General features: G+C 35.2%; 1 protein-coding gene across 4 annotated transcripts in view; it reads right to left on the bottom strand.

Annotated features, from left to right (window-relative positions):
* PALS1 (protein associated with LIN7 1, MAGUK p55 family member) overlaps nucleotides 1-25,494 on the bottom strand; it is a 78,015-nt gene that overhangs the window by 31,730 nt on the left and 20,791 nt on the right. For 2 of the 4 annotated variants that reach the window (XM_042252640.2, XM_027971935.3), the window contains 2 exons: nucleotides 20,148-20,227; nucleotides 13,684-14,217 (listed from right to left, as the gene is read on the bottom strand). In XM_042252640.2, the coding sequence (XP_042108574.1) occupies nucleotides 13,684-14,050 (367 nt within the window). In that variant the 5' untranslated portion in view covers nucleotides 14,051-14,217; nucleotides 20,148-20,227. The remainder of the gene's footprint in view (nucleotides 1-13,683; nucleotides 14,218-20,147; nucleotides 20,228-25,494) is intronic. The other 2 variants (XM_042252641.2, XM_027971936.3) reach the window with 1 other exon arrangement.

Genomic DNA, 25,494 nt, shown 5'->3' with positions numbered 1-25,494 from the left:
AGCTCTTCTGAAGTTCCCCATCTTCCACCCCCACCCCAAAATCAAAACTGCTTTAGTTAAAAAAAAAAAAAAAGTTCTCTAGTAACTTAAATGTAGTCCCCCTCAAAAAAGACAGTAAAAAAATCAGAAAGTCAAAACAGTCATCTGAACAACCTAAGAAGTTGTGATCCAGAACTAAATAATTAGCTATAAGTTAATGATTTATCAAGTTAATGATTATCTACAAGAATAGACAAAATATAGATAGGGGAAACTGAAAGATGTTGATCAAAGAGTACGAACTGTCAGTTTTAAGGTGGATAAGTTCTGAGGATCTAATGGGTAGCACGGTGATTACAGTCAATAATACTGTCTTGTATACCGGAAATGTACTGACAGTAGATCTTAGGCATTCTCACCGCACACACAAAAGGTAAATATGTGAGGTGACAGATATGTTAATCAACTTAACTGTGGTATATTTTACAACATCAGATTGTACACTTTAGATACATAAAATTTTTTGCCAACTACATCAATAAAGCAGTGCTGGGAAGAATATGGAACATCAGATTTCATCAAATTCAAAGAAGTTACCACAGAAATTACCTAAGTATATAAAGAATTCTCAGAGTAGGAAGAATTCAATAGCCTTAAAGTATCTTTAGAGTAAAACAGGAAGACATTTTAAATACCTTAAAAGGAAAAAGAATTACAAAATCAACAAAGTAACTGACTATACTCTCTTGAAGACTATAATCTTTCTGAGTAGATTATGGGATTTCGGTTTAAAATTTTACTAACTGTTTAAAGGGGCTTAGCCTGGTTGTCAGGGCAATGAGAAAATCAGATGCTTCAGATCTCACTGCTGACAAATCAATAAGCAACTTTAGTCAGCCCAGAAGGTAACAATCTCCCTACTGTGTCTCTTCAAGCCCAGGGAGAATTAAATTTTTAGAGGCAAAGGTATTTCTGCATAACCTCTATGTACCAAAGCCACCCACAAAGACACTAAAATATGGACATTAAAATTTTTTTTAAATCTGTAGTCATACCTTTCAGCTATAACTACTGGTACTATTTTGTTATACTATATAGCCTTTAAGACTTATAAAAAATGCTGGTCTTAACCACAGAGACTACATTATAAATGCTGTTTTGCAATCTGATATTTTCCAATGTCTATAGAAAAAATTCTTAGCATAAAATTACTTATTAGGGCTTCCCTTGTGGCTCAGCTGGTAAAGAATCCACCTGCAATGTGGGAAACCTGGGTTACATTCCTGGGTTGGGAAGATTCCCTGGAGAAGGGAAAGGCTGCCCACTCCAGTATTCTGGCCTGGAGAATTCCATGGACTGTATAGTCCATGGGGTTGCAGAGTCGGACACGACTAACTTTCACTTATCAGATAATAAAAATATTTAAAACTTTTACACATGTTGCCAAACTACCCCCATAGTTTTGTACTAATTCATACTCTTACCATCAAAAAACTTGAGTGCATGTTTCTACAAACAGACCAAATTTTTCATTTTTGGTGATCTGGTTAGGAAAGCATGTTTATTTCTTTATCCAGTAGTGAGTTTCAATATATTTTCACAAGGTGAACAGTCATTTATGTTTCTTTTTCCCTCAATTTTCTGCTTATCTTTTGACCACTTTTCTGCTAGATCTTTTTTTTTTCCTTAATGACCAGAATTACACAGATTCTATAAACATTCCTGCAGGCTTAAGTAGAACATACTGAATATAATTTTCTTACTATATCAGAACAATGGATTTTTAATCAAAGATATTTATGAGAATCAGTAAGGAAATTTACAAAGATATTTATGTCCTGAATTCTACCTTAAACACAACCAGAATCCCGTCATCCTTAATTATATATATATATATACACATATATATATACCTATATATATTTGATTAGGTACTCTCAAGAACCAATGATTTACACATTTTATTAACAGCAGTTGTGCAGTTGTAGCTGTAGTATTTTAAGACATGATATACTTGGGAATAACTAAAGTACCCAAATCCACTTTCTCCTATATTAAATAACCTTGACTGCTCTACTGAATTTTTGTGTCTGCATTAGTTATTCTACTTACTCCTTTGTGACAAATTCTTTTATTGCCGTTTTTCACTTCTGTGGTAAACACAGCATATAATTTTCATTTTTAGAATATTTTAAATATATGTAAATATCCCAAGGAAATAGGAAAGGTAAGGTAGGATAATCTAAACTGCTGCTGCTGCTGCTAAGTTGCTTCAGTCGTGTCCGACTCTGTGCGACCCCAAAGATGGCACCCCACCAGGCTCCCCCATCCCTGGGATTCTCCAGGCAAGAACACTGGAGTGGGTTGCCATTTCCTTCTCCAATGCATGAAAGTGAAAAGTGAAAGTGAAGTCGCTCAGCTGTGTCCGACTCTTCACGACCCCATGGACTGCAGCCTACCAGGCTCCTCCATCCATAGGATTTTCCAGGCAAGAGTACTGGAGTGGGGTGCCATCGCCTTCTCTGAATCTAAACTAGGAATGGCTCAATGAGAGATAAAACTAAAGATCACTGACCTTATTTCAGGAGATCAGATAATAGTTGAGATGCTGAGATTCTGCACAGACAGGAAATAGGCAATTTTTGTGGTTAGTCCAAAAGGGATGATTGCTTTCAAATTCTAAGAAGTGAGTAGCCTTCTCATGTTGATAGGACCTCAGGTAAGGAATACGGTTCCAGAGAAAGATAAAATCTGGTTAAATCTGTCCAAACTGTGCTCATACTGAGGAATTCAAAGACATAAAGACCATCCACGACAGTTTAAAATCCAGGGAAAGAAATTTCATGATCAAACTGGAAATGTCTTTCTCTCAGGAAATCAGGGATCAACATAAGATCTATAGGGATAGGACAGATCTTACTTTACTTAAGTAAAGGCTTTTGGGAGAACTTAAGGACTATGCCATGAGCCAGAAATTACAAATTTAACTGGATTTTGGGTTCAAATTTTGAAGGTTATCAAGACCAATTTAATTTTGTTAATTATTATCCTTTACAATTCCATTAACCTTTATGAAGTCCTACTCACATTTTTTTGTTTAATTAGTAAAAACTGTTTTCACTGAAATTATCCCTTTTTAGAAGTTATCTTCAGACTTAGTACTTCAGTCAATGTTGCCAGACGACACTGAGATCACTTGCACTTAAGCTCAGCTTTTACAATAAAATATCACCAACCATTATTAAAAACCTACAAATGTGTGTTGTTGTTCGGGTACTAAGTCATGTCTGACTCTCTGCAACCTCGCGGACTGTAGCATACCAGGCTCTTCTGTCCCCCACTGTCTCCTGGAATTTGATCAAATTCACGTCCATTAAGTTGGTGATGCTATCTAACCATCTGATCCTCTGCCACCCCTTTCTCCTCCTGCCTTCAATCTTCTCCAGCATCAGGGTCTTTTCCAATGAGTTGGCTCTTTACATCAGGTGGCCTGATACAAATTTGGCCTGAATTTCACATTGGTCACTGCCAATATTGAATAGAAGGATATAGAACAATAACTGTATTATAGGCATAAATACATATATTTTAATCCTCCTAAAATCTAACAAATTTTTCCCAATTTAGAAAAACCACCAAAACCTGAGACATACATAGTTCAGATCAAATCTCTTCAGATGGAGAAAATGAAGTCACACACAAAAATGGCACCTAGGTGAAGAAATCTTTTTCTCTGACTTCCAAGGAAATGCTTTTCCTGCCATGCTGAGGGATTTTAAAAAGATAAACATCATTATTATCACTGTTTAGATTTTAGGGCTTAATTGTGATATGTCATTCATCTGCTTCAGAAAAGCTGACCTGAGATGTCTTCTCACCTAATACAGAATCATGTAATGTACACTGACTAGCATTTAGAGATGCTTACACATTCTACTGTACCATGTATCTGTAGACAGAATTTCTTCTAGTTAACTGTGTTTGTATATGTTCACACATATAATGTACCCTCCAAATGCTACTTTCACAGTACTGTGGCATTTATTTCTGCTATTTTAACCAAGTGTCTTGTGCTTTAAGTGTTTTCTCAGAATATTTTATTTCAATTCTAACATAATCACAATAATATGCTAGATAGTACACTGGGAAGGTTCAGCAAAAGAAACCAAAACTGCAATCTGTGAATGTAGAGGCCATGTAGCTTTTTGAGAAATACTGTAAAAACATCTTTGATTGTGTAGCACCAGCCTGGGTAACTAATTTAGACAGCAAATTTGGTAAGTGTGATTTATGTGGACAGTTCTCAGATAAATTCCATATCTGCTTTCATGGCCAATTTAGCTAGAAAAGTTTCCAGATCGTATTTTTAGGCAAGAAAGCTTCCTCACATACACTCATGCTTCAGGTTCAAATAAATTTCCATTAAAAATGTTTAATGAATAAACAGAACAGATTAAGTTACCAAACACTCAGAAGTTCTTAAAACTTCATTATAAGTAGCTTGACAGAAGATATGAACTAAACCATATGTAGTTAAAGAAATATCTAAGAGAAAATATCAAACAGTAAATGCTAAAAACTTATTTATAAAGAAATATTCATTTCATCAGTTTATAAATTTAACAGACATTAAAAATTATGCTGCTTCTGTCCAAAAAAGTTTTAAAGTCACATAGAAAGCAACAAATATCTATACCATTAGTCTTAAAATATTGATTATAATGAATTTTATTAGAAAATTCTGAATGGACTTCTGATAAAGGGTCTTCTCTTTCATATTAAGTATGATGTCATAATGAAAAATAATTGTTAGCAATATCTATTCAGGGATTCTCATTTTTGACACATTCTAGTTTCATAAAAATTATTACTTTGAAAAGGTATTTTGTTGTAGGTTTAAAAAACTTTGTTTTTATATGGTATATCTTTAGAAGCACTTCATGTTACTCAAGAACAGCACATTTTCTACACACTTTAAGAAATGTTCCATTGTCGACACAGTAATTACATTATATGATACTTAAACAAAAACCACTTATTTGAAATTCTGTGCAATTCCAGAGGAAATATGAAAAATCTAATCAGATGCAGCTAAATCCATCCTGTCAAATACATACCTACTTCTACAATAATGATGAAGATAAACAACAGAGGACAGACTATAGAGAAAGGGGAGATCTCCCCATATACAGATCAGAAGCTCCCTTCCTCATTCCCACACACAATAAGCACAAAGAAAAAGAACCACATGGTTCTTTACACAGAGAAGTAGAGACATAAATGGAGAATTACAGGGCTACTGAGAAAAAAATGACACAACTGTAGAGCAGGGAGTGAGCAAAGAAGGGAGTACTGAGGCAGAGCAGCACTCACAACAAGGCAGGCGAGAGGTCAGACAGAAACGGGAACACTCTGCAGAGGGAAAGACAAACGTGCACGTACAAAATCTGGCTTTGCTGATAAATTCTGGTTTGTAACAACTTCCCTACAAGCAAGTGCTTTGTATCTAGTTCAAATTCCTTGTCCTGCAGTCTGATCCATTCCTCTTATTTGATGTTCCATAAACATTAAGTTTGCATTATCTGCTCTAACATTTCATATAATAGCTAAATCTTGATCATTTATGTTGAAAGAAAAGGTATATTATCTAAAAGTAAGAAAAATCACTGACATTTGGTTTGAGGATAATTAATCAGCTAAACACACACACACACACACACACACACACACACACGTCCACAAATCCATGCCCTGAATGCTCCCTTTCCTCTTGGCCCTCTCCTGACCGCCTCGAATGAAACAGAATGAAGACTAAAATAGGTAACAGAAAGCAATCACTAAGAGTTGCTCTATCTGAAAATTCTACCCTCAGATTCCCAAGACTCTGGAGAACTGTTTGGCTGTAAGGGTAAACAATAAAATTATTCAAGGAAGCTCATCTCCATTTCTGAAGATCTTTTAAAAGCAGTGGAGATAATCATCTCCCCTAGATTAGTTTTGTTATCTTCACTTATTGCTATCATTTACCTCACATGAAAATAGATTCTAGTGACCTATTCAAGCAATAAGATTCTTCCACCAATTTTTTCAACCTATCCTCAGAAACTTCTGTAGTTCAACCAGCTTCATGACTTCTTCCTGAGAACTTCTATTAAAGATTTCTTTTCTCCTAAACTGTATAGTCAAACTGACTATTCAGGTGAGGAACTTAATAGCATAGAGGATGAGGAAATTATGGGGCTTCCCTGGTGGCTATGAATCTGCCTGCCAATACAGGAGACAACAGGTTCTATTCCTGGGTCGGGAAGATCTCCTGGTGAAGGAAATGAAACCCACTTCAGTATTCTTGCCTGGGAAATCCCACAGACAGAGGAGCCTGGCAGGCTACAGTCTACAGGGTGGGAAAAGAGCCAGAAACAACTTAGTTACTAAACAACAACAAATGAAAAAATTATACCAGTTTCAGTATATCTATCCACTGAGCTGAAATTAGAACTTCCACTTAGGAAATCCTTGCTTAAGTTGGGATGGGTAGTCTTTCCTTTTTCTTTTTAAATTTAAGGAAATAAAATTCAGATCACTGAACTTTGGTTTTTAGTGACTAGGTTAAAATGCATTTATTAAAAATAATCAGAAGCTCCTGAAAGACCCTAAACAGTAATTAATCATTAATACATTGGGTTACAGATTAAAAACAAATTCTAGACAAGTATACAAGCAAAGACAGTTGAGAGAGAAGTCAGAGCAAACATCTTAGCTCCAAATATAGGACAACAGAGAAACACCACTGAAATGATTACTGCTCAATCAGGTACAAAAATTTCATGATTTTTCTCTAGATAAAACTGTAATGAATTTGGTGAGCAAGAAAAAGAACTAAATTTGAGGTCAGAATATCTGGGTCCTGGTTATGGCTTGGTTTACTTATTAGTGCAATGTATGTCACTGGAAAATCTACTTCAGTCTCTGGACCTCTCTATAACATGACTAGGTTTGACTTGGATATTATTTCACAAACTTCTGTTAGCAATCCATTAAAAATGCATATTCTTTAATAGCAAATGAAACAATTGACAAATAATTCATCTCCAAAATATACAAGCAGGTTACGTAGCTCAATACCAGAAAAATTAACAACCCAATCAAAAAGTGGGCAGAAGACCTAAACAGACATTTCTCCAAAGAAGACATACAGATGGCTAATCAACACATCAAAAGATGCTCAACACCACACATTAGTAGAGAAATGCAAATCAAAACCACAATAAGGTATCATCATGTCACATGGTTAGAACGGCCATCATCAAAAAGTCTACAAACAATAAATGCTGGAAAGGGTGTCAAGAAAAGAGAACCCCCTACACCGTTGGTGGGAATGCAAACTAATACAAGCACTATGGTGAACAGTATGGAAATTCCTTAAAAAAACTAGGTATAAAAGTACGACACAATCCAGCAATCCCATTATTGGGCATATACCCTGAGGAAACCAGAACTGAAAAAGACACATGTACCCCAGTGTTCAATGCAGCACTATTTACAATAGCAAGGACATGGAAGCAGCCTAGATGTCCATCCACAGATGAGTGGATGAGGAAGTTGTGGTACAGATACACAATGGAGTATTACTCCGCTATAAAAGGGTGCTGCATTTGAGTCAGTTCTAATGAGATGGATGAACCTAGAGCCTATTATACAGAGTGAAGTGAGTCAGAAAGAAAGACAAATACCGTATATTAATGCGTATATATGGAATCCAGAAAGATGGTACCAACGATCCTGCATGCAGGGCAGCAAAGGAAACACAAAGAACAGACTTTTGGATTCAGTGGGAGAAGGAAAGGGTGGGATGATTTGAGAGAACAGCACTGAAACATATACATTACCATATGTAAAACAGATAACCAGTGCACGTTTGCTGTATGACACAGGGCACCCAAAGCCAGCGCTCTGTGACAACCCAGAGGGGCAGGGTAGAGAGGGAGGTGGGAGGGGGAGTTCAGGATACAGGGGACACACATATACCTATGGTTGATTCATACTGATGTATGGGAAAAACCATCATAATATTATAATTATCCTCCAATTAAAATAAATAAATTTTTAAAAAAGAAATAAAATGTGTATCTTTCAACTCAGTATGTACATCCCTATTTGAAATAAAGATATATGAATACTTAAGTGCAACATAATATACTTTAATCTATTTTATTACAGTTATTTAAAAACTTACTGGTTAGTAGGATGGCTAAAATTAAAAAGATATGTAGTAATAAGCAGAAGTGAGAATGCAAAGAAACTGGAACCCCCGCAGGCTGCTGGTGAAAAGGTAACACAGTGCAGGTACTGGGGAAGGTATACCAGTTCCTCACTAAGTTAAACAAAACTACCATTTGATCCAGCAATTTCATTCCTAGGTATATATCCCAAAGAACTGAAAACAGGTATTTAAACAAAAACTTATACATGAATATTCATAACAGCATTATTCACAACAGAAGAAAGGTAAAACTACCTAAATGTTCCACCAACCAGATGAATGGATTAAACAAAACATGGTTATTTCCATACAGTGGAATATTATCCAGCCATAAAAAGCAATGAATTCCACAACACAGATGAACCCTGAAGACATGCTATGTGAAAAGAAACGAGTCACAAAAGCCACATACTGCATGATTCAGTTAGATTAAATATTCCAAATAAACAAATACATAGAAAGTAGATTAGGGTGGTCAGGAGTTAGGGGGAAGAGAGAATAGGAAGTAAATGCTAATGGGCCCAGAGTTTCTATCTGAGGTAATGAAAACACTCTGTATAATGGTGATGCCTGCACAATCTTGTGAATATACTAAAAACTCATAAATTATACACTTAAAAGAGAATTTTATGGTATATGATTTAAATTTTAATAAAGCTGTTAAAAAATTACTGGTTAAAATCCACAAGCTAATTTCTTGGACTAAAAAGTTAGATGATCTCTGGTGGCTTTTGCTTCTTATAAGTTAAATTTTAATCAAACTTACAATGTACAATATGCTTTTATATACATGCTTTCTTTTCACTTGGTCCTCAAGAAAATACAGAAACTGAGACTCAGGAAACTGAAATAACTTGTCAAAGATCAATAGCAAGTGACGGTAAAAAGTATTTAAACTCTACATTTGACTCCAGGTACCCCTGTACTTTGAATATGCAATGATGTTGCACATTTCTGAACATATTTGCTAGGGTGAAAAAGTTAAAACCTATTAATACTTATATTAACAGGTGGAATGAAGTTTTGACACATTGTGTCAAAGACCAAATGGTACAGCAGTTAATTTTTTTCTGTAGAATTATGCGTATTTAATAACCAAACACTGTATGACTATACACATATTCTAATGAATTTTTTAATGTTTATTTTAGGTTAGCTCTAATCTTAGCAATATGAACAAATCAAAAAATCATCAAACAGTCCCAACATTTTAAATATTAAGCTTAATACCAATAGATTTAACCATTTCACTTTCAGACAAAAAGTCCCTCAAAGGAATGGCTAATAAAGTTTGGAAATAGTTATAGAAGTTGAGCAAAAATTTAATAGCAAGAATAATTAACTTCTCAGAAATAGTATGAACTGGAAGTTTATTGGCACTGGAATTTTTTTTGTTGTTGACTTTAAATAAACTTTATTTTAAAAGCCAATCAAATGAAAGTTCATCACAATCCAGCACAATTCTAGTATATCCCATGATCAAGCAAAAGTCAAATAACATCAGAGAAATGTGAAGAAATATTTTACTTTACAACATCAAATACAAGAATACTATTGACTTAGCATTAATAGTTTGAATATACAGAGACACCTGGCAAAAATATGTAGGTACTAATAATGACTGAAACACAGTATTATTAATATAAAAATATTTTATTTATCCTAGTTTTCTTCCCCTCAGTGTGTGTGTTTTAAATTTTTTCTTATCACTAACAGCATCTGGTGAAAACTAGAAAGCCCTTAATCACAAATTTCAAGAATGTCCTTATCAGCCACAAAACCTATAACTTGCTATAGGTGTGTGTTGAGTGGGTATGTGCGCGTTTCCTAAGGTCTCTTCACAAATGTGATAATCAGAGTCATGTCTATGATAGACAGCAATGTTTCCTAGTTATTCCCTTTAAACAGTCTGTCTACTGTATTTACTTGTCCACAGTCCTGACCCAAAATCAGTTATCTGTGATTACAAGAATCAATGAAACAGTGAAAGCTATAAAGACATCTGAGATAACCCTATTCTCTCTCTTTCTACTCTAACCTACATTCTGCTCTTTTTTCAGAATTTTTCTCACAAGGTAGTTTGTATCTTTACTTATGAAAGAGAATAAGACAATGATATTTCATTCATAGGAAGTTTTAACAACTCATGTCAATTTTAAGGAAGGCTCCTTAATGTATCAAAATTCTTATAATTTATTCTGCTGCTGCTGCTGCTAAGTCGCTTCAGTCGTGTCTGACTCTGTGCAACCCCACAGACGGCAGCCCAACAGGCTCCCCCGTCCCTGCGATTCTCCAGGCAAGAACACTGGAGTGGGCTGCCACCTCCTTCTCCAATGCATGAAAGTGAAAAGTGAAAGTGAAGTCGCTCAGTCATGCCTGACTCTTAGCAACCCCATGGACTGCAGCCTACCAGGCTCCTCCATCCATGGGATTTGCCAGGCAAGAGTACTGGAGTGGGGTGCCATTGCCTTCTAGTAATATTAATTATTCATTTAATTTTCCCACATCACTATTTTCTAATTTTCAATAAGATTCTAAGTGCTTTTACACAAGAAAATTCAGTTCATCCTTTCCAAATATTTTCTATCCATCCCTGCACATTTAATACTATACACTGCCAAATTTATAAATATTTTTTAAAAGTCACCACCCAGACAATTAAAAGTATCCAATCTTTCCAAACACACTTTCAATTCTTTAATGAGAATTCCCTCTACTCACAGATAAATGACGATGTATCATTTGGAAACTGACGGCTCCCTTTCAGAGAAATAAATCAGTTGCCCCATCCTTGCCTCATTTAAAACAAGGTTGCTGTTTCTGGTTGTGGAAAAAGCTGAGAAGTTGTCTCCTGGCACGTGCATATTAATCTAAACACTGGCAGGGAGACTTATATAACTTTAGGGAGTACTGTTGTAATTTGATGTGTTAGCAAATTACAAACAGGAAAAAATGTCTGGTACAAAGCTATTATACTTCATTTTAAAGTGAAAACTTAAAACTCAGTACATTCAAAAACTAAAGATTTGACTGACAAAAACAACTTTATAACTTATGATAACTTTTCATGCCTCCTACAAATAACACACCTGTGTTGAGTGCATTAAAATTAAATCTATCACTCATTTCTCAAAACATGAAATACTCTCCTTATCCAAGAAATGACTTACAGACAGCTGGTACTAAATTCCAAATTACTTTAAAATAAATGATGTAAAACAGCCTTAAGTTCAAGGATTACACAAAGATAATTTTTAAAACCACAGTGGGTTGCAAGTCGGAAGAAAATATAGTTGTCCTTTAACTACACTTGTAGAAAAACAAACCAAGCAACAGGTCTTCAATTTTCTGTGGTTAGGCAAGAAAATAAATAAAAATTTCACAAGTGAATTCTGTTTCTTCATGGAGATTACATGAGTCTTGTCTACTACATGGACATTTATGCCTAATTCAATTAAAGTAAATGGACAAATACATTAATCTCAAAGAAATTTAAATAGAAACCCAGAAGACTCAAACTAGGCTTGGGTTGGATATATTACAATGTAAGTTTTCTCCAAGTCATAGAGAATATTTAGAGTATTTTAATAAAAAAATAATGAAGTGGTATGAGATGATGTCAATAAGAGGCAATGATATATTTTTACTCTAACAAAACTCTTAAGAAAAAACAGCATAAAATTCCTTCATATAAATGCATTTTTAAAATGCGTAATCTCTCTGTTTTTACTATAATGCCTTTCATTATTACCATTTAGGCATTTTTTGCACACTTCATCTATGATTTCTTAAATCACAGAAAAACACACACAATGCTTTCTGTCAAGAGATATGAATCCTTTGTAAAGGTATAGCAAAGAAAAAGCAGTTGTTATGATGTAGCAGAAATTGTTCTAGACTGCAGTTAGTATATATGGTAAACACATATACAAATATATAGTACATATGGTACTTTTATATACAGACAGATAGTATATGGTACATTTATACAGATGATTAACTTTGAATAAGTAAGAAAAAGATGTTGCATTCTTGGTAGCCAAAGCTCTGGTTGAGTGAAGAACAGGATGGATGTCAGTTTCCACTCAAACCCTTTGCTCTTTGCAGTATAACAACTGCATATCCAGATTAGGCAAATTAAAACTTGGCCCTACTACTTAGCATGGAGTCTTACACAAGTGATTTAAATAAAGTTCAATTTCTTTTTCTCCAAAATAGATATTACAGAGCCCTGTTAACAGAGTTACTTTAAAAATTACACAGAAAGGCATCTGCTATAGCGTCAAGTAAAGGATTCAATAAACAAATAAATGGTAAAACAACAATGAAAACCCTCTCCTTCCAAAGTGAAGTATCTGTCTTTTCACATCTATAATTATAAATCATTAAGAAATAAACATATTTCCTTTGAGTTAGCCTGGTTTTAATGGAACACAAGTTAATGTACACCACTGACACGAGTTCAGAGATCTCTCTTTTGTGTGTAGAGGAAGAAAGAGCAGTAAGTTCAATGGTAAAATACTTAAGTTTGGAAACACCCATTTGATATCAATCTCTCTTATAAATTCACAATGCCTATCGGTATTCTAAAGGCTACAAGAAGTACTGTAATAAGAAGCTGTTTAACTTATTTAACCCCTGTTCTCAAAATCTGATCACAGAATTCTTTTGTATCTATAAATACATCATGTGCATGCATGCTAAGTTGCTTCAATCGTGTCCAACTCTGTGCAACCCTATGGACTATAGCCTGCCAGGCTCCTCTGTCCATGGGATTCCCCAGACAAGAATACTGGAGTGGGTTGCCATGCCCTCCTCCAGGGCATCTTCTGGACCCAGGCATCGAACCTGCATCTCTTATGTCTCCTGCACTGGCAGGCCCAGGTTCTTTACCACTAGTGCCACCTGGGAAGCCCATTAATATATCATAGCAGTAGTTTTTGGTTTTCCTCACAAAATGAAATTTAGGAATAGTTAGTATAGGGACTTTAAAGCCATGTTTTATGCATATCATGCCAGAGAAATGACACCAAGTTTTTCTCATTAATAATTATTAAATTATTTCATAAACCTTAAAGAAATCAGAAATTCAAAATCTAAAAATTCCTTTTCAGTAATTTTTATATAAAATTTGAGTTTGAAATGAAATGTGAATTTCAAAGCTTTAAAGGTCAGGCCTTATATAGGAATTTTTACTTCAAAGATTAAATATAAAAATCACATTGTAGCATATATCCTGAACATTTAGGATACATGCTCCAGTTCTACATGGCTAACAGAAAACAAGTTATATGGCCTTTCTAAGAAAAAAACTGATCCTGGTCTGAATTCAAATTGTTACTACTTACATTCTTTATATAACTCTTCCCTCCTATACACATTTATGTTAAGGCGAGATAAACAACAACAAAACATTTTCTAATTCTTCTACTGTTTTTACTTACCTAATATTTTCACAGCATAATGAGGACTTTCTAAGACAATTCCTTCCTCTGTATCAAATATAGGGTTATCTATTCCAGTTTTTGGAGGAATCTGGGCTAGTTTCTTAAGTCTCATGGAAGAATTAAGGTCAAGTTCTTGTTTTTTCCCTTCTTCCTCTCGCCTACGCCTCATGTCCTCCTGTTGTTGGCGAATACGTTCCAGCTGTGCACTTCGACGCACCGGCATCATCCTGGTGCCCAAATCTCCAGGGCAGTCAACAGCCATCTCTCGGTGCTTCTGATGTTCCTCTGGTGATGCAAGATCAACATTTTTTACTCCGTTGTCTGATTCCTCAGTAACATGCCCATTCATATGGGATGTTGTCATGGTTATCTATAAAAACCTGTACCACTCTTTATAAATCAATTTTTCCTATAAAGCCAATCTCTTGATTCTGTAGTATAAAATCCATGTTACTTCAAAAAAAAACAAAACAAAAAAAAAACTTCTCACATCACATAATAATGCTATGAAAATGTATCCATGAAGGAAATCTAAGGGGAAAGATGGGGGGGAAAAAAAGTATAAGAATTACAATATAAAAGTAGAATTTACATCGTCTACTTCCAATCTCTATTGCTAAACAACATAGAAAATATCTCAAAAGTATATAAAATTATTTTGCTATATAGATTAAATATTTTCCTTTCTTTTACAGAACTGAGGATATCAAGATGTTTCAAGAAAAAAGCTGTCTCAAGTATTTGAAGCATGTTGCTTAATTTTACAGCTGAGAAAAATGAAATATTAGAAAGTTTAGCAAAGCAGGAAAATAAGAAAGTTCTGGGTACTAGTTTAGTAGAGAGTAAGATATTTAAGGTAAAAAGGTATTTTAATCACCTTTATAGTTGTCTCAACATAATATTCTACAGTCAGTTAATATACATGAGTCTGAAATCCCTTCCTGCTGCTGCTACTAAGTGGCTTCAGTCGTGTTCGACTCTGCAGCCCCATAGATGGCAGCCCACCAGGCTCCCCCGTCCCTGGGATTCTCCAGGCAGTAACACTGGAGTGGGTTGCCATTTCTTTCTCCGATGCATGCACGCATGCACGCTAAGTTGCTTCAGTCGTGTCTGACTCTTTGTGACCCCATGGACAGCAGCCCACCAGGTTCCTCTGTCCACAGGATTCTCCAGGCAAGAATACTGGAGTGGGTTGCCATTTCCTTCTCCAGAAATCCCTTCCTAGTTAACTGCTAAAGAACCTGACATACAGCAAGTTATGTTGTCAACTCACTTGAGATAAGGCAGCATTGTAGGGGACAATTTTTAAGAGTTTATGAAAAAGAAATGAAAAAGAAATTTTAATTACCAGCTAAGGCATCTACAAGATAAAACCACCTCTATTAAGATAAAACCACACCTATAAGATTAAAATGAGAAAACGACTATGTTGGTTATTAGTCTTTATAATTGGTTACACTAAAAAAAGAATTAGGGTTAATTCTTTATGAGGATTCACTTAGAGAAAATGGTATTATCTGCTACCACTCAAAAATGTTTTAAAGTCATACTGTACAGCAAGTAAGAATATATTGGACTTGGAGACCAGAAAACTGTATTTTAATTCTGGATCTGCTACTTCCTCTAGTTTTATGACTTAAGACTAGTTTCTCTGAACCTCAGATTCCTTTGGGAAATTTATTCACAGAACTGTTCTGAGTTTCAAATGAAATAAGGTATATAAGTTTTAGAACTAAAAAGTATTTATACTTTTAGTAATTCTTAGCATTAATTTGATTCTATTTATTTTAAAAATCCAACATATTTTAGACAAGAAAAATATTTTACTGGATGACAATGGCTGTTTCATCAAGCCATTTCTTGGGCATAAATAGGCAGATTGTTTATATAAGTATAAACCCACATACTAATTAGTCTTCTCTTGCTCAAGACTTTCAAAAATATTTACAATAATAACCTCCTTGAGTTGAGCTGCACTTCAGTTAATAGGTTTGTTAGAGAACATGCCAACAAAGCAAAAGCTGAGTTTTCAGACAATATTCCTAATGCCAGGCAATCTCCTTTCAAGCAAACCACTTGTCACAGATGGTTTAACACAAACCCACCTAGACTACCAGGAAAACTACTAGATCAGCAATCAGGAAAATATTTAATAGGTGCAAGCTACATGACCACAAAAGTTACATCTTCACAAGAATTCAGATTTTTCTGTCTTCCATCCAAATTTTAGTTTCTCTATTTATGTGATCTACATATAAATACCTTATTTATCATTAACTTGCTTTCTTTTTCATTAAAAATGAGAGCTATCAGAATGTTAGATAATTCTTAAGTTTTATAATATTGATTATTGTTGTTATTACTGTTGTTATTCATTCGCTAAGTCGTGTCCAACTCTTGCGCCCCACTGACTGTAGTCCACCAAGCTCCTCTGTCCATGGGATTTTCTAGGCAAGAATCCTGGAGTGGGTTGCCATTTCCTTCTCCAGGAGATCTTCTGGACCCAGGGACTGAACCCGTGTCTCCTGCATTAGCAGGTGGATTCTTTACAGCTGAGCCACTAGAGAAGCCCTGTAATACTGATAATATACAAATACAAATTTAATTTATTTAATATTTTCATTACAAGTAAACAGATATTTATGTAGGAGCCACTATATTGCTATATTTAATTTTAAAAATTTAGGAGCATATATACTTTCAGAAAATTAAAACTTTCAACTTTCTCTATTTACAACATTTATAGGATATTAAAAATCAAATTTAATAGAATATTTTACTTATACATATGCTTATCTACAAAAATTATTTGAAATTAAAACTTAGCTTAAAAACTAAGTTTTATAAGATTGTATCCATACTCACTAATGTGAAATCATAATTATGCAAGAGAAGTTAGGCCAGGTAATTTCAGTTGAAGTTCTAATGCCTGGACTATGATCATGCTTGTCCACCTGGATCTACTCTTTTACTCTCAGGAAAGTTTCTGCAACCTGATAATAATCCACTTAAATCTCCATTTTGGTCATTTTCCTTAGAGTGTTCACAGTCCATCGGAGAGACAGCAAAGAAAACGAATGATCATTCTTTCCAGTCGATTTCTCATTAGATTTTCAATTTGTTAAAAATGGGTCATTCGTGTCTTATTTTTATATTCCTTGGGCTAAACACAACACATGTCATATAGAAGATGCCCATCAGGTATCTGTTCAACTGAACTTAGAAGTGTCGTAAATTCACAGATGATGGGCTCTAAAATTTAGTCTGTGATAAAGAGACATAGCAAATCTCACAACATAAGGATACTCTCTTCCAGCAGCATTAAAAAAAAAAAAGAGAAAGATTAAAGATTAGCCAGACAGAACAATCTGTTCCAGGCAGAGGGACTCATAAGACCAAAAGGAAGGAAGAGCAAGAGAATGTGGCAGCTGTAAAAGCAGGAAAAGAATGCAAAATGGCTGGATGGGACAATGGGAATATGCCATACATGAACAATGATAACACTAGAAAGGCAGGCAGGGGGCCAGATGGAAAAGGGTAACACCTAAAGACTCCGACCTTTACCCTGAAAGTAGTAAGAATTATTTTAGAATTTAAAGCAGGGGAAAACACAATTACACTCACTTTTAGATAAATATCTCTCTGGTAGAAGGCTAGAGGAGAGACTGAAGGGTGGCAATGAGACCAATTGGAGGGTAACTGTAAGAAACGGGGTCCTAAACTAAGATGGTTAGAGTGAAAAAAAGCCACATTAAAGAGATTATATAGGTTACAGAATTACTAAAACTTGGGGTTTCTATTACATACATACAGCAGGGCAAAAGGAAGAGAAGAAGGATGTAGTAACAGCAGCAGCAGTAGTAGTATTAACAACTACATTTACTGAGCTCGTAATTCTATGCCATATACTACTGAAAGCACCTTACACAGTATTCAATCGCTTAATCCTTGCTACAACTCTAAAAGTACTTCCAAATATGCCTATTTTATAAATGAGGAACAGGGACTGAAGTAGGCCTTGAGGACAGGATGAAAGAGTAAGAAAAGAGGCCATATGAACCAAAGACAGAAAAATATAAAGTTTGGGGAAAGCATAAACAAAGCTAGTTGAATTATAGCGGACAGTTTGTACAAGAGAATACTGGCAGGAAAATCTGACTGGGTCCAACTTACAAAAAGTCTTATAAATATAAGCCTTTAATCTCAAGGCAGTAAGAAAGCCATCAAAGGTTGAAAAAAGAGGGGTGATTTGAACATAAATTTAATAGAGCACTTACCCCTTCCTGAGGTACTAAAGCTACAGACAGGGTCCTGCCCATTAGTTTATCTACCTGCCCATTAGTTTATCTACCAAAATTTCCCAAAGGAATCTAGAAATTAATGTGTCCAGAACTAAACTTATATTTATTTCCCTTTAATCTCCTCTACACTCCTCGATCCTTTTCCTCCATTCTCAACTCTAATTAATGCCACTATGTCTCCCCAGTTACCCAAGGCAGCACAGCATTTAAGAGTACAGGCTCTAGAACTAGACTGTCTAGAACCTAATCCGTGTCTACTTTTCTCACCTCACATACATCCTCCTCTGGATTTTCGTAATTTTCCATATTGGATATGTGCCTCCTCTTAATCCCTATCACAACTTCGATCAAACTCAACTGCCGTAGTCTGTATCTGTCTGTCTGCCCCACCAGACCAGAAACCTTTGGAAGTCAAGAATTACACTGACTTATCTCTGGATCTGTGACACTGCCTACCTCGCATAGGACCAAGCAAACTGCAGGCTTCAGAACATGATCCAGGCACTATGATTTCATGGACACTATCTTTGGGTCATTAGGTGGACAGCAATGTCATTAACCAAGATGGAGAATTCAAGAGAAGAGAATGAGAGAGAGGAGAAAAATTAAAGGGTGTTACAGGTTTTGATTTAACACAATTTCAAGGTGACTATATGTCATACAGATAAATGATCTAAGGGATCTTACTGATCTGCATAGCCCTGATAACTAGTAAGAGATAAACACCTAACTAGGCATATGAATAAACTATTCCTATGTTCAGAACATCTGATGGCTTTCATATTGCCTAGAGAATAGAAGCCAAACTCACAAGGTAAAATCCCAACTTTCTAACTGTATCTTTTACTACTTCCCTGTGCAAGTCTTAAGTTAGCTTCCTCACTTGTGCCTGCCTATCCCACATCTTTCTCTTCCTGCCCAAACGCCTTATGAACTAAGAAATAAGAACTGCTTCTCCTTTCATGTTCTACTTTCAAGATCTACCACAAGCCACTATTTTAGGAAAATTTTCCAGATCACCTCAATTACATAATGATCTCACAGTATGAAAACCCCAAGACTTAATAATAACACTCATGAGTTAATTCATGAGGTGCAAGACAGATTGTTCCACAATCAAAGAAACATTATGCTGTGTCCCATAGTTTTAAAATTAAAGATCTTTATAATTTTTAAACAGACAAACCATGAATATTCTAGCTTATTTATGCAGCCAACACATAAAAATAAACAGTGAAAGAGTACCAATCCAAAGGAATTATACTCTCATTCTCAAAAAAGAAAACAAAAAACAATTCCTTTGTTTGACGATTCGCAATTGGAGGCAGGTAAATGACTGAACTGGAGAATTACCTCCTTATATGTAAATAAAAAACTGCCTTATGCAGCTAAAGTAGTTACAAGCTGCTGGCCCTAAAGAGTATCCCTTTCTTCTTTATCCTCTAATTATAAATTAACTGTTTCAAAAACACCTTGAAGGCCCACATTTCAAATCCTCATCAGAATCCCAGCTTATACATTCCACCTCGTGGGACTAGGGGTGGTGAGGGGGTGTGGAAAGAAAAAAATAAATAAATAAAACAACTCTCTTTATGTATTCCACAAAAGAAGAAAATGAATTTTCAGGCTCACAGGCCAAAGCAATTTCAATGCTAACTTCAAATAGCGAGAAAAAAAGGCCTCTGCTTCTGTGACTTGAATACAGAAGAAGGGGGTAAAAAGAAGCTAAGTAAGTTTCAATAAGTACAAATAATTAAGACTGGGGGGCCTGAAATAGCCTGAGGGATACAGGCCCACTGAAAACTCCATACCAAGAAACAAAACCACTTATATGAGAGCCAGGAAACACAAACTGCTATAAGAAGGTGAGTTCCGATATAATCAGTATCCTAGCTTTTAGGCAGAGGGAAATGTAAAACATACACTTCATGGCATAAACATACTTGGTCTAAACTAGCATCTAGAACTCCAGATATTTTTTTCAAGTCATCCTTCCTCCTCTTCTCCTAGGAGTAATGCCCTTTGACCAGCAGCTGGAAAGTCTCATATTAAGTGATCAGCATTCCTCTGACATTCTCAGAAGTTGCACTATTTGTTTCCATAGAGACAGCTTTGTCAGCTAACACAAAATTCAGGCCAAGAATAGTGAAAAGAACTTACATTATGCAAATCGGAAAGTTCTTGTCGACTATCTTCTTAGTTCTTTTCTGATTTTTTCGCAAAACTCAGACTTTCTTACTCTGTAAAACAGAAAAGAGACAATCAAGTGTAAAAATCTGCAGAATCTTTTAGAGAGAGGGAAAGGACAGAAAAATTAATTCAATATGATATACAATTCTGTTTCCAGATAACTAGGATTTCTCAGTATAAAGCAATAAAAATGTACACACACCCATCACTAATGAACATCAATTAAAATCAATGTAAATTACCTGAAGTCAATGATGAGAAAGAAAAAGGGCATGTCCCTTCTGTAGATTATTTTTAATGACATTTTTTATCTCTAGGTAAGGCTCAAACAGAAATGCAGTTTAAGGGATTTCTTTCTTTGCTTTAACTACAACTTCTGGATCAATTTTAAACTTTATAAATGGTTTCACAAGGCCAAGAAAATGAGAAGTTTAGGATCCAGAAAGAATTTGACAGAAAGGAACCACAGTTAATTCAGAGGGGGAAATGTTAACGTGACATTGAAGACCAAGACAGAGAGGATTCTATCCTGCTGCTGCTGCTGCTAAGTTGCTTCAGTTGTGTCCAACTCTGTGCGACCCCATAGACAGCAGCCCACCAGGCTCCACCGTCCCTGGGATTCTCCAGGCAAGAACACTAGAGTGGGTTGCCATTTCCTTCTCCAATGCATGAAAGTGAAAAGTGAAAGTGAAGTCGCTCAGTCGTGTCCGACTCTTCAAGACCCCATGGACTGCAGCCTACCAGGCTCCTCCATCCATGGGATTTTCCCGGCAAGAGTACTAGAGTGGGGTGCCATTGCCTTCTCCGGATTCTATCCTAATGAGAGATTATATTTTGATAGGGTAACACAGAACAAAAAGCAAATACACAGTAAGATGGCTTCAGAGAAAGGAGTACAGAGAAAGCAGAATTGGGTTATGTAATAAACATGTTTGGAATGATGTTTGGAAGGTTCAACATTAGATAAGATGGTCAGGAAAGGTCTATTTTAGGAAGTGATAACTGAGCTGAGACTTGAATGACAAAAAAAAAAAAAGTCAGCTGTGGGAATATCCTGAAATAAAGGGTTCCAAATTGAAGGAACAGAAAGTACATTTTTACATGGATGTCACCAGGAATCTCAATTTCAATATATCCTAAACTGACCTCAACTTCTTCCCTACTATTGTTAATTATACTACTATCTCCAAGATGTTCTAATCAGTTGCCAAGATCTGTTGATTCCACAAGCTTTTTAGAATCCACTGAAGAGTGGCAGAATATGCCACCCCCACATATGCCACTACAACATGCTGTAAAGAAAATGAAAAGGCAAGCTATAAAAAATGAGAAATACTTGCAGAATACCTATATTCACTATAAATACTCTTACAACTCTGTAAGTCAAATGATGTAACTTTTTAAAAGAGGCAAAAGATTTGACCAAAGATATACAAACAACAAACATCTGGAAAAATATTCAACATCATTAAGTATGCTAACAAAACCACAAGGAGATATTGGCATAGGATAGACAGAAATCAATGGAACAGAATTAAGAGACCAGAATAAACTCTAACATTTACAGGCAAATCAACAAGAGTACCAAGACAAATTAAATGAGGAGGAAAAAAAAAGGAAAAAAAAAAAGTCTCTTAAAAACGCTAAGAAAATTAGATATCCATATGCCCACATGCAAAAGAATTAATTGGACTTTTACCTTATACCATATACAAAAATTAACTCAAAACAGGTCAAAAACACACACATAAGAACTCTATAAAACTTAATTTAGGCATAAATCTTCATGACCTTGATTAGGCAATGGTTTCTTAAGACACATCAAAAATACAAGAAACAAAAGGAAAACAGATAAATTAGATATGATCAAAATTTTAAAACCCTGTGCTTCAAAGGACACCATGAAGAATGTGAACAATGTGTACACCAAAGGAGAAAATATTTGCAAATCATTTACTTGATTCAGGACTTTTTTCTGGAATATATAACAAACACAACTCTATAGTAAAAAGACAGTCTGATTTTAAAGTGGGAAGAGCCCCTCAACAGACAGTTCTCCAAAGAAGATATACAAATGGCTTTATTAAATGTATGCATAAAAAGATATTCTACATTATTAGTCATCAGAGAAACAGAAATCAAAACCATGAGACACCACAACACCCACTAGGATGGCTAAGATTGAAAAAAAAAAGAAGCAGCGCTGCAATTCATACACTTCTGTTGGGAATGTCAAAGGGAACAGTTTTACACTGTAAAACAGTCTGGCAATTCCTCAAAAGGCTAAACATAGAGCAACTCCACTTCCAGGTATACAACCAAGAGAAATGAAAAAAACCTTGCACAAAAATGTTTACAGCAGTATTAACACCAAAAAGGAGAGGGAAAAAATCCAAATGTCTGTCAACCGATAAATGAATAAATAGTACAACCAAAATGAAATATTATTGAGCAATAAAAGTACTGATACATGCTACAACACTGATGAACTCTAAAAACAGAAGTGAAAGAAGCCAGTCACAAAGGACCAAGTACTATATGATTTCATTTATAAAATGTCTAGAATAGGCAAATCTAGAGAGACAAAGTAGATTAGCGACTGCTGAGAGCTGGTGGGTGGTGGGTGTGGGGGTGTGTGTGTGTGACGGGAGGGAATGGCTAAGGGATGCAGGTTTCTTTTGAGGGGTGATGAACATATTCTAGAACTGATTGTGGTAATGATCACAGAATTCTGAATATATGTAAAGTCACTGAAATGTACACTTGAATTGGATGAATTATATATACATGGTATCCGAATCATAACTCAATAGAGCTGTTAAATAATACAATGAAATACCATTACAAACAGGACTTCCCTAGTAGCTCAGTCGGTAAAGAATCTGCCTGCAGTGCAGGAGACCCAGGTTTGACCCCTGGGTTGGGAAGATCGCCTGGAAAAGGAAATGGCTAACCACTCCAGTATTGTTACCTCGAAAATCCCTTGGACAGAGGAGCCTAGCAGGCTCCATGGATCACAAGAGTCAGGCACAACTTAGCAACTAAACCACCATTACAAATACAACACAATCACTAAAATTTAAGACCGACAACACTAAGCTTTGGAAAGCATGTGGAGAAACTGAAACCCTCATACTGGTAAGAACATGAACTGGTGATCAGTTTGACAATTTCTTAAAAAGTTAAACATAGACTTATGATATATAATCCAGTGATTCCATCTGAGAAATATATTTTTTTATTTGTAAAAAAAAGATCTAAATGGAATATTCATAAAAGCATTATTAATGATAGCTTTAAACTGGACACAATTCAAATGTCCTTCAGCTGATGAAAGGATAAATTTTAAAAACTGGAATACTATTCAGTAATCCCCTGGAGAAGGATATAGTAACCCACTCCAGTACTCTTGCCTAGAAAATCCCATGGATAGAGGAGCCTGGTAGGCTACCACTCATGGGGTCGCAAAGAGTCAGACACGACTGAGCGACTTTACTTACTTAATAACGTGGATGGCCTCAAAAACATAAGGCCAGGTACAAGTGTACATTCTAGATGATTCCATTCATATGAAATTACTAGGAAAGGCAAAATTAGTGCCGTTAGAAAAGCATTTTGGTGGATTCCTGCAGCTGAGGGTGGCTGTAAAAACTGGCTATGATAGGAGATGAGGGAACTTTTTCACGGGATGGAAGTGTAGTAAAACTAGATTTCAGTAACTCCTACATGATATAAATTTAACAAACTCAAACTGTACTTATAAAACGTGAATTTTATACAACATAATACCTTAAAAAATTGTTTTCAAAATTCAGATTGAACATGTAAAATTAATGAATTTTAATGTATTACACTTACTGAGCTGACTTTAAATAATACATTTAAAACTGCATCAAATGGTATCTTAACAAAACCAATTTTGTAAAAAGACCAAGTCATACACTGACATCACATAAAAAATCCTATTTCATCAATAAATGTTTAGCTCAATGCACAGATTCTACTTTCCAACAATGAATGCCCTGTGCATCATCTTCACAGAGAAGAAACTTAGCTATATCTAAAACTGAATACAGTTTAAAACTTAAACGGAATTGATCCCTGAATGACACAGGATACAGGGACACCAACCTTCCGTGCAGTGGAAATGTATAACCTATAGGAGGTTCTCTATATAGGTGATTTCTCCATATCCACAGTTCTCCATTCATGGATTCAACCAACTATGAATCCTGTAGCACTGTAGTATTTACTACTGAAAAAAATCCACCTACACCTGAACCTGCACAGTTCAAACCTGTGTTGTTCAAGGGTCAACTATATGTAGGCTACTCATGAAAAGCATTAGCTCAGAAATTACTACTGACAACAACTTAAGCAAAAATATATAAATTCACCAAAGATTTAACTGAGACACTACTTTTCCCAATTATTCTTTATGAAAAACTAAACATACTTTAAAAAAATATTTTTAAAAATAAAAATAATATATTTGAAGTAAGATTAATTCATGAAGTACAATGTAAAAAAAAAATTTTTTTTAAGCAGCAAAACAGATTTATACAACTCACAAACCAAGTTCCTTAAGAAATAGACCAAATGCAAATATCCCGGGTTTATTTTTTAATGGAACTTCTGACAAATCCTATAAGGGAATTTTTAAAATTCTACCTAATTCATGGTTTCAGTTTCAAATTAAGGAACCTTTATCATCCAGATAACTGCATTCCAAAGAAGCCATTGCTATCCTCAGTTTTAAAACTATTTTATTTAGAATGTACTATGTCAGACAGAACACAAGCAAAATTCCTTCATTTGAAAAATATCCTCAAAGGAGAAATCAAATGAGGAGGTAGAAGAAACATACAATTTAAAGGTACTTAAAATCAATTGCTCTCACAGACAAAAAAAAAAAAAAGGAAGATAGGATTCCTGTTCAATTTAACTGGGTATCAACAGGACAATGTCAATAGCTTAGAAGACACATCTTTCTCAGATGAAAAGTTTCAAAGACTTAGTAGCTTTGAACATTCCTGGCAAGAGCTGCATATAAAACATATCTGCAACAGAACGATTTTAGTTTTCAAGCTCCCATTCTTAGTCCGTAATTTTAGGCCACACAATTGCCTTGAGATTAAAAATAAAAAGACAACATGGAAAAAATACTGCTGCATTTGTAATTTGTTAAATATCTGTATCCTACAATGTTGATTTGCGAAAATTTATCAAAGACTTACTTATAAACTTTTATAAATCAGTTCAGTTCAGTCACTCAGTCGTGTCCGACTCTTTGCAACCCCATGAACTGCAGCACACC

The sequence above is a fragment of the Ovis aries genome, chromosome 7 (assembly GCF_016772045.2).
Source record: "Ovis aries strain OAR_USU_Benz2616 breed Rambouillet chromosome 7, ARS-UI_Ramb_v3.0, whole genome shotgun sequence".
NCBI classification, from domain to species: domain Eukaryota; kingdom Metazoa; phylum Chordata; class Mammalia; order Artiodactyla; family Bovidae; genus Ovis; species Ovis aries.
The sequence above is the reverse complement of the archived record's forward strand: the minus strand, read 5'-3'. Positions and strand labels throughout refer to the sequence as shown.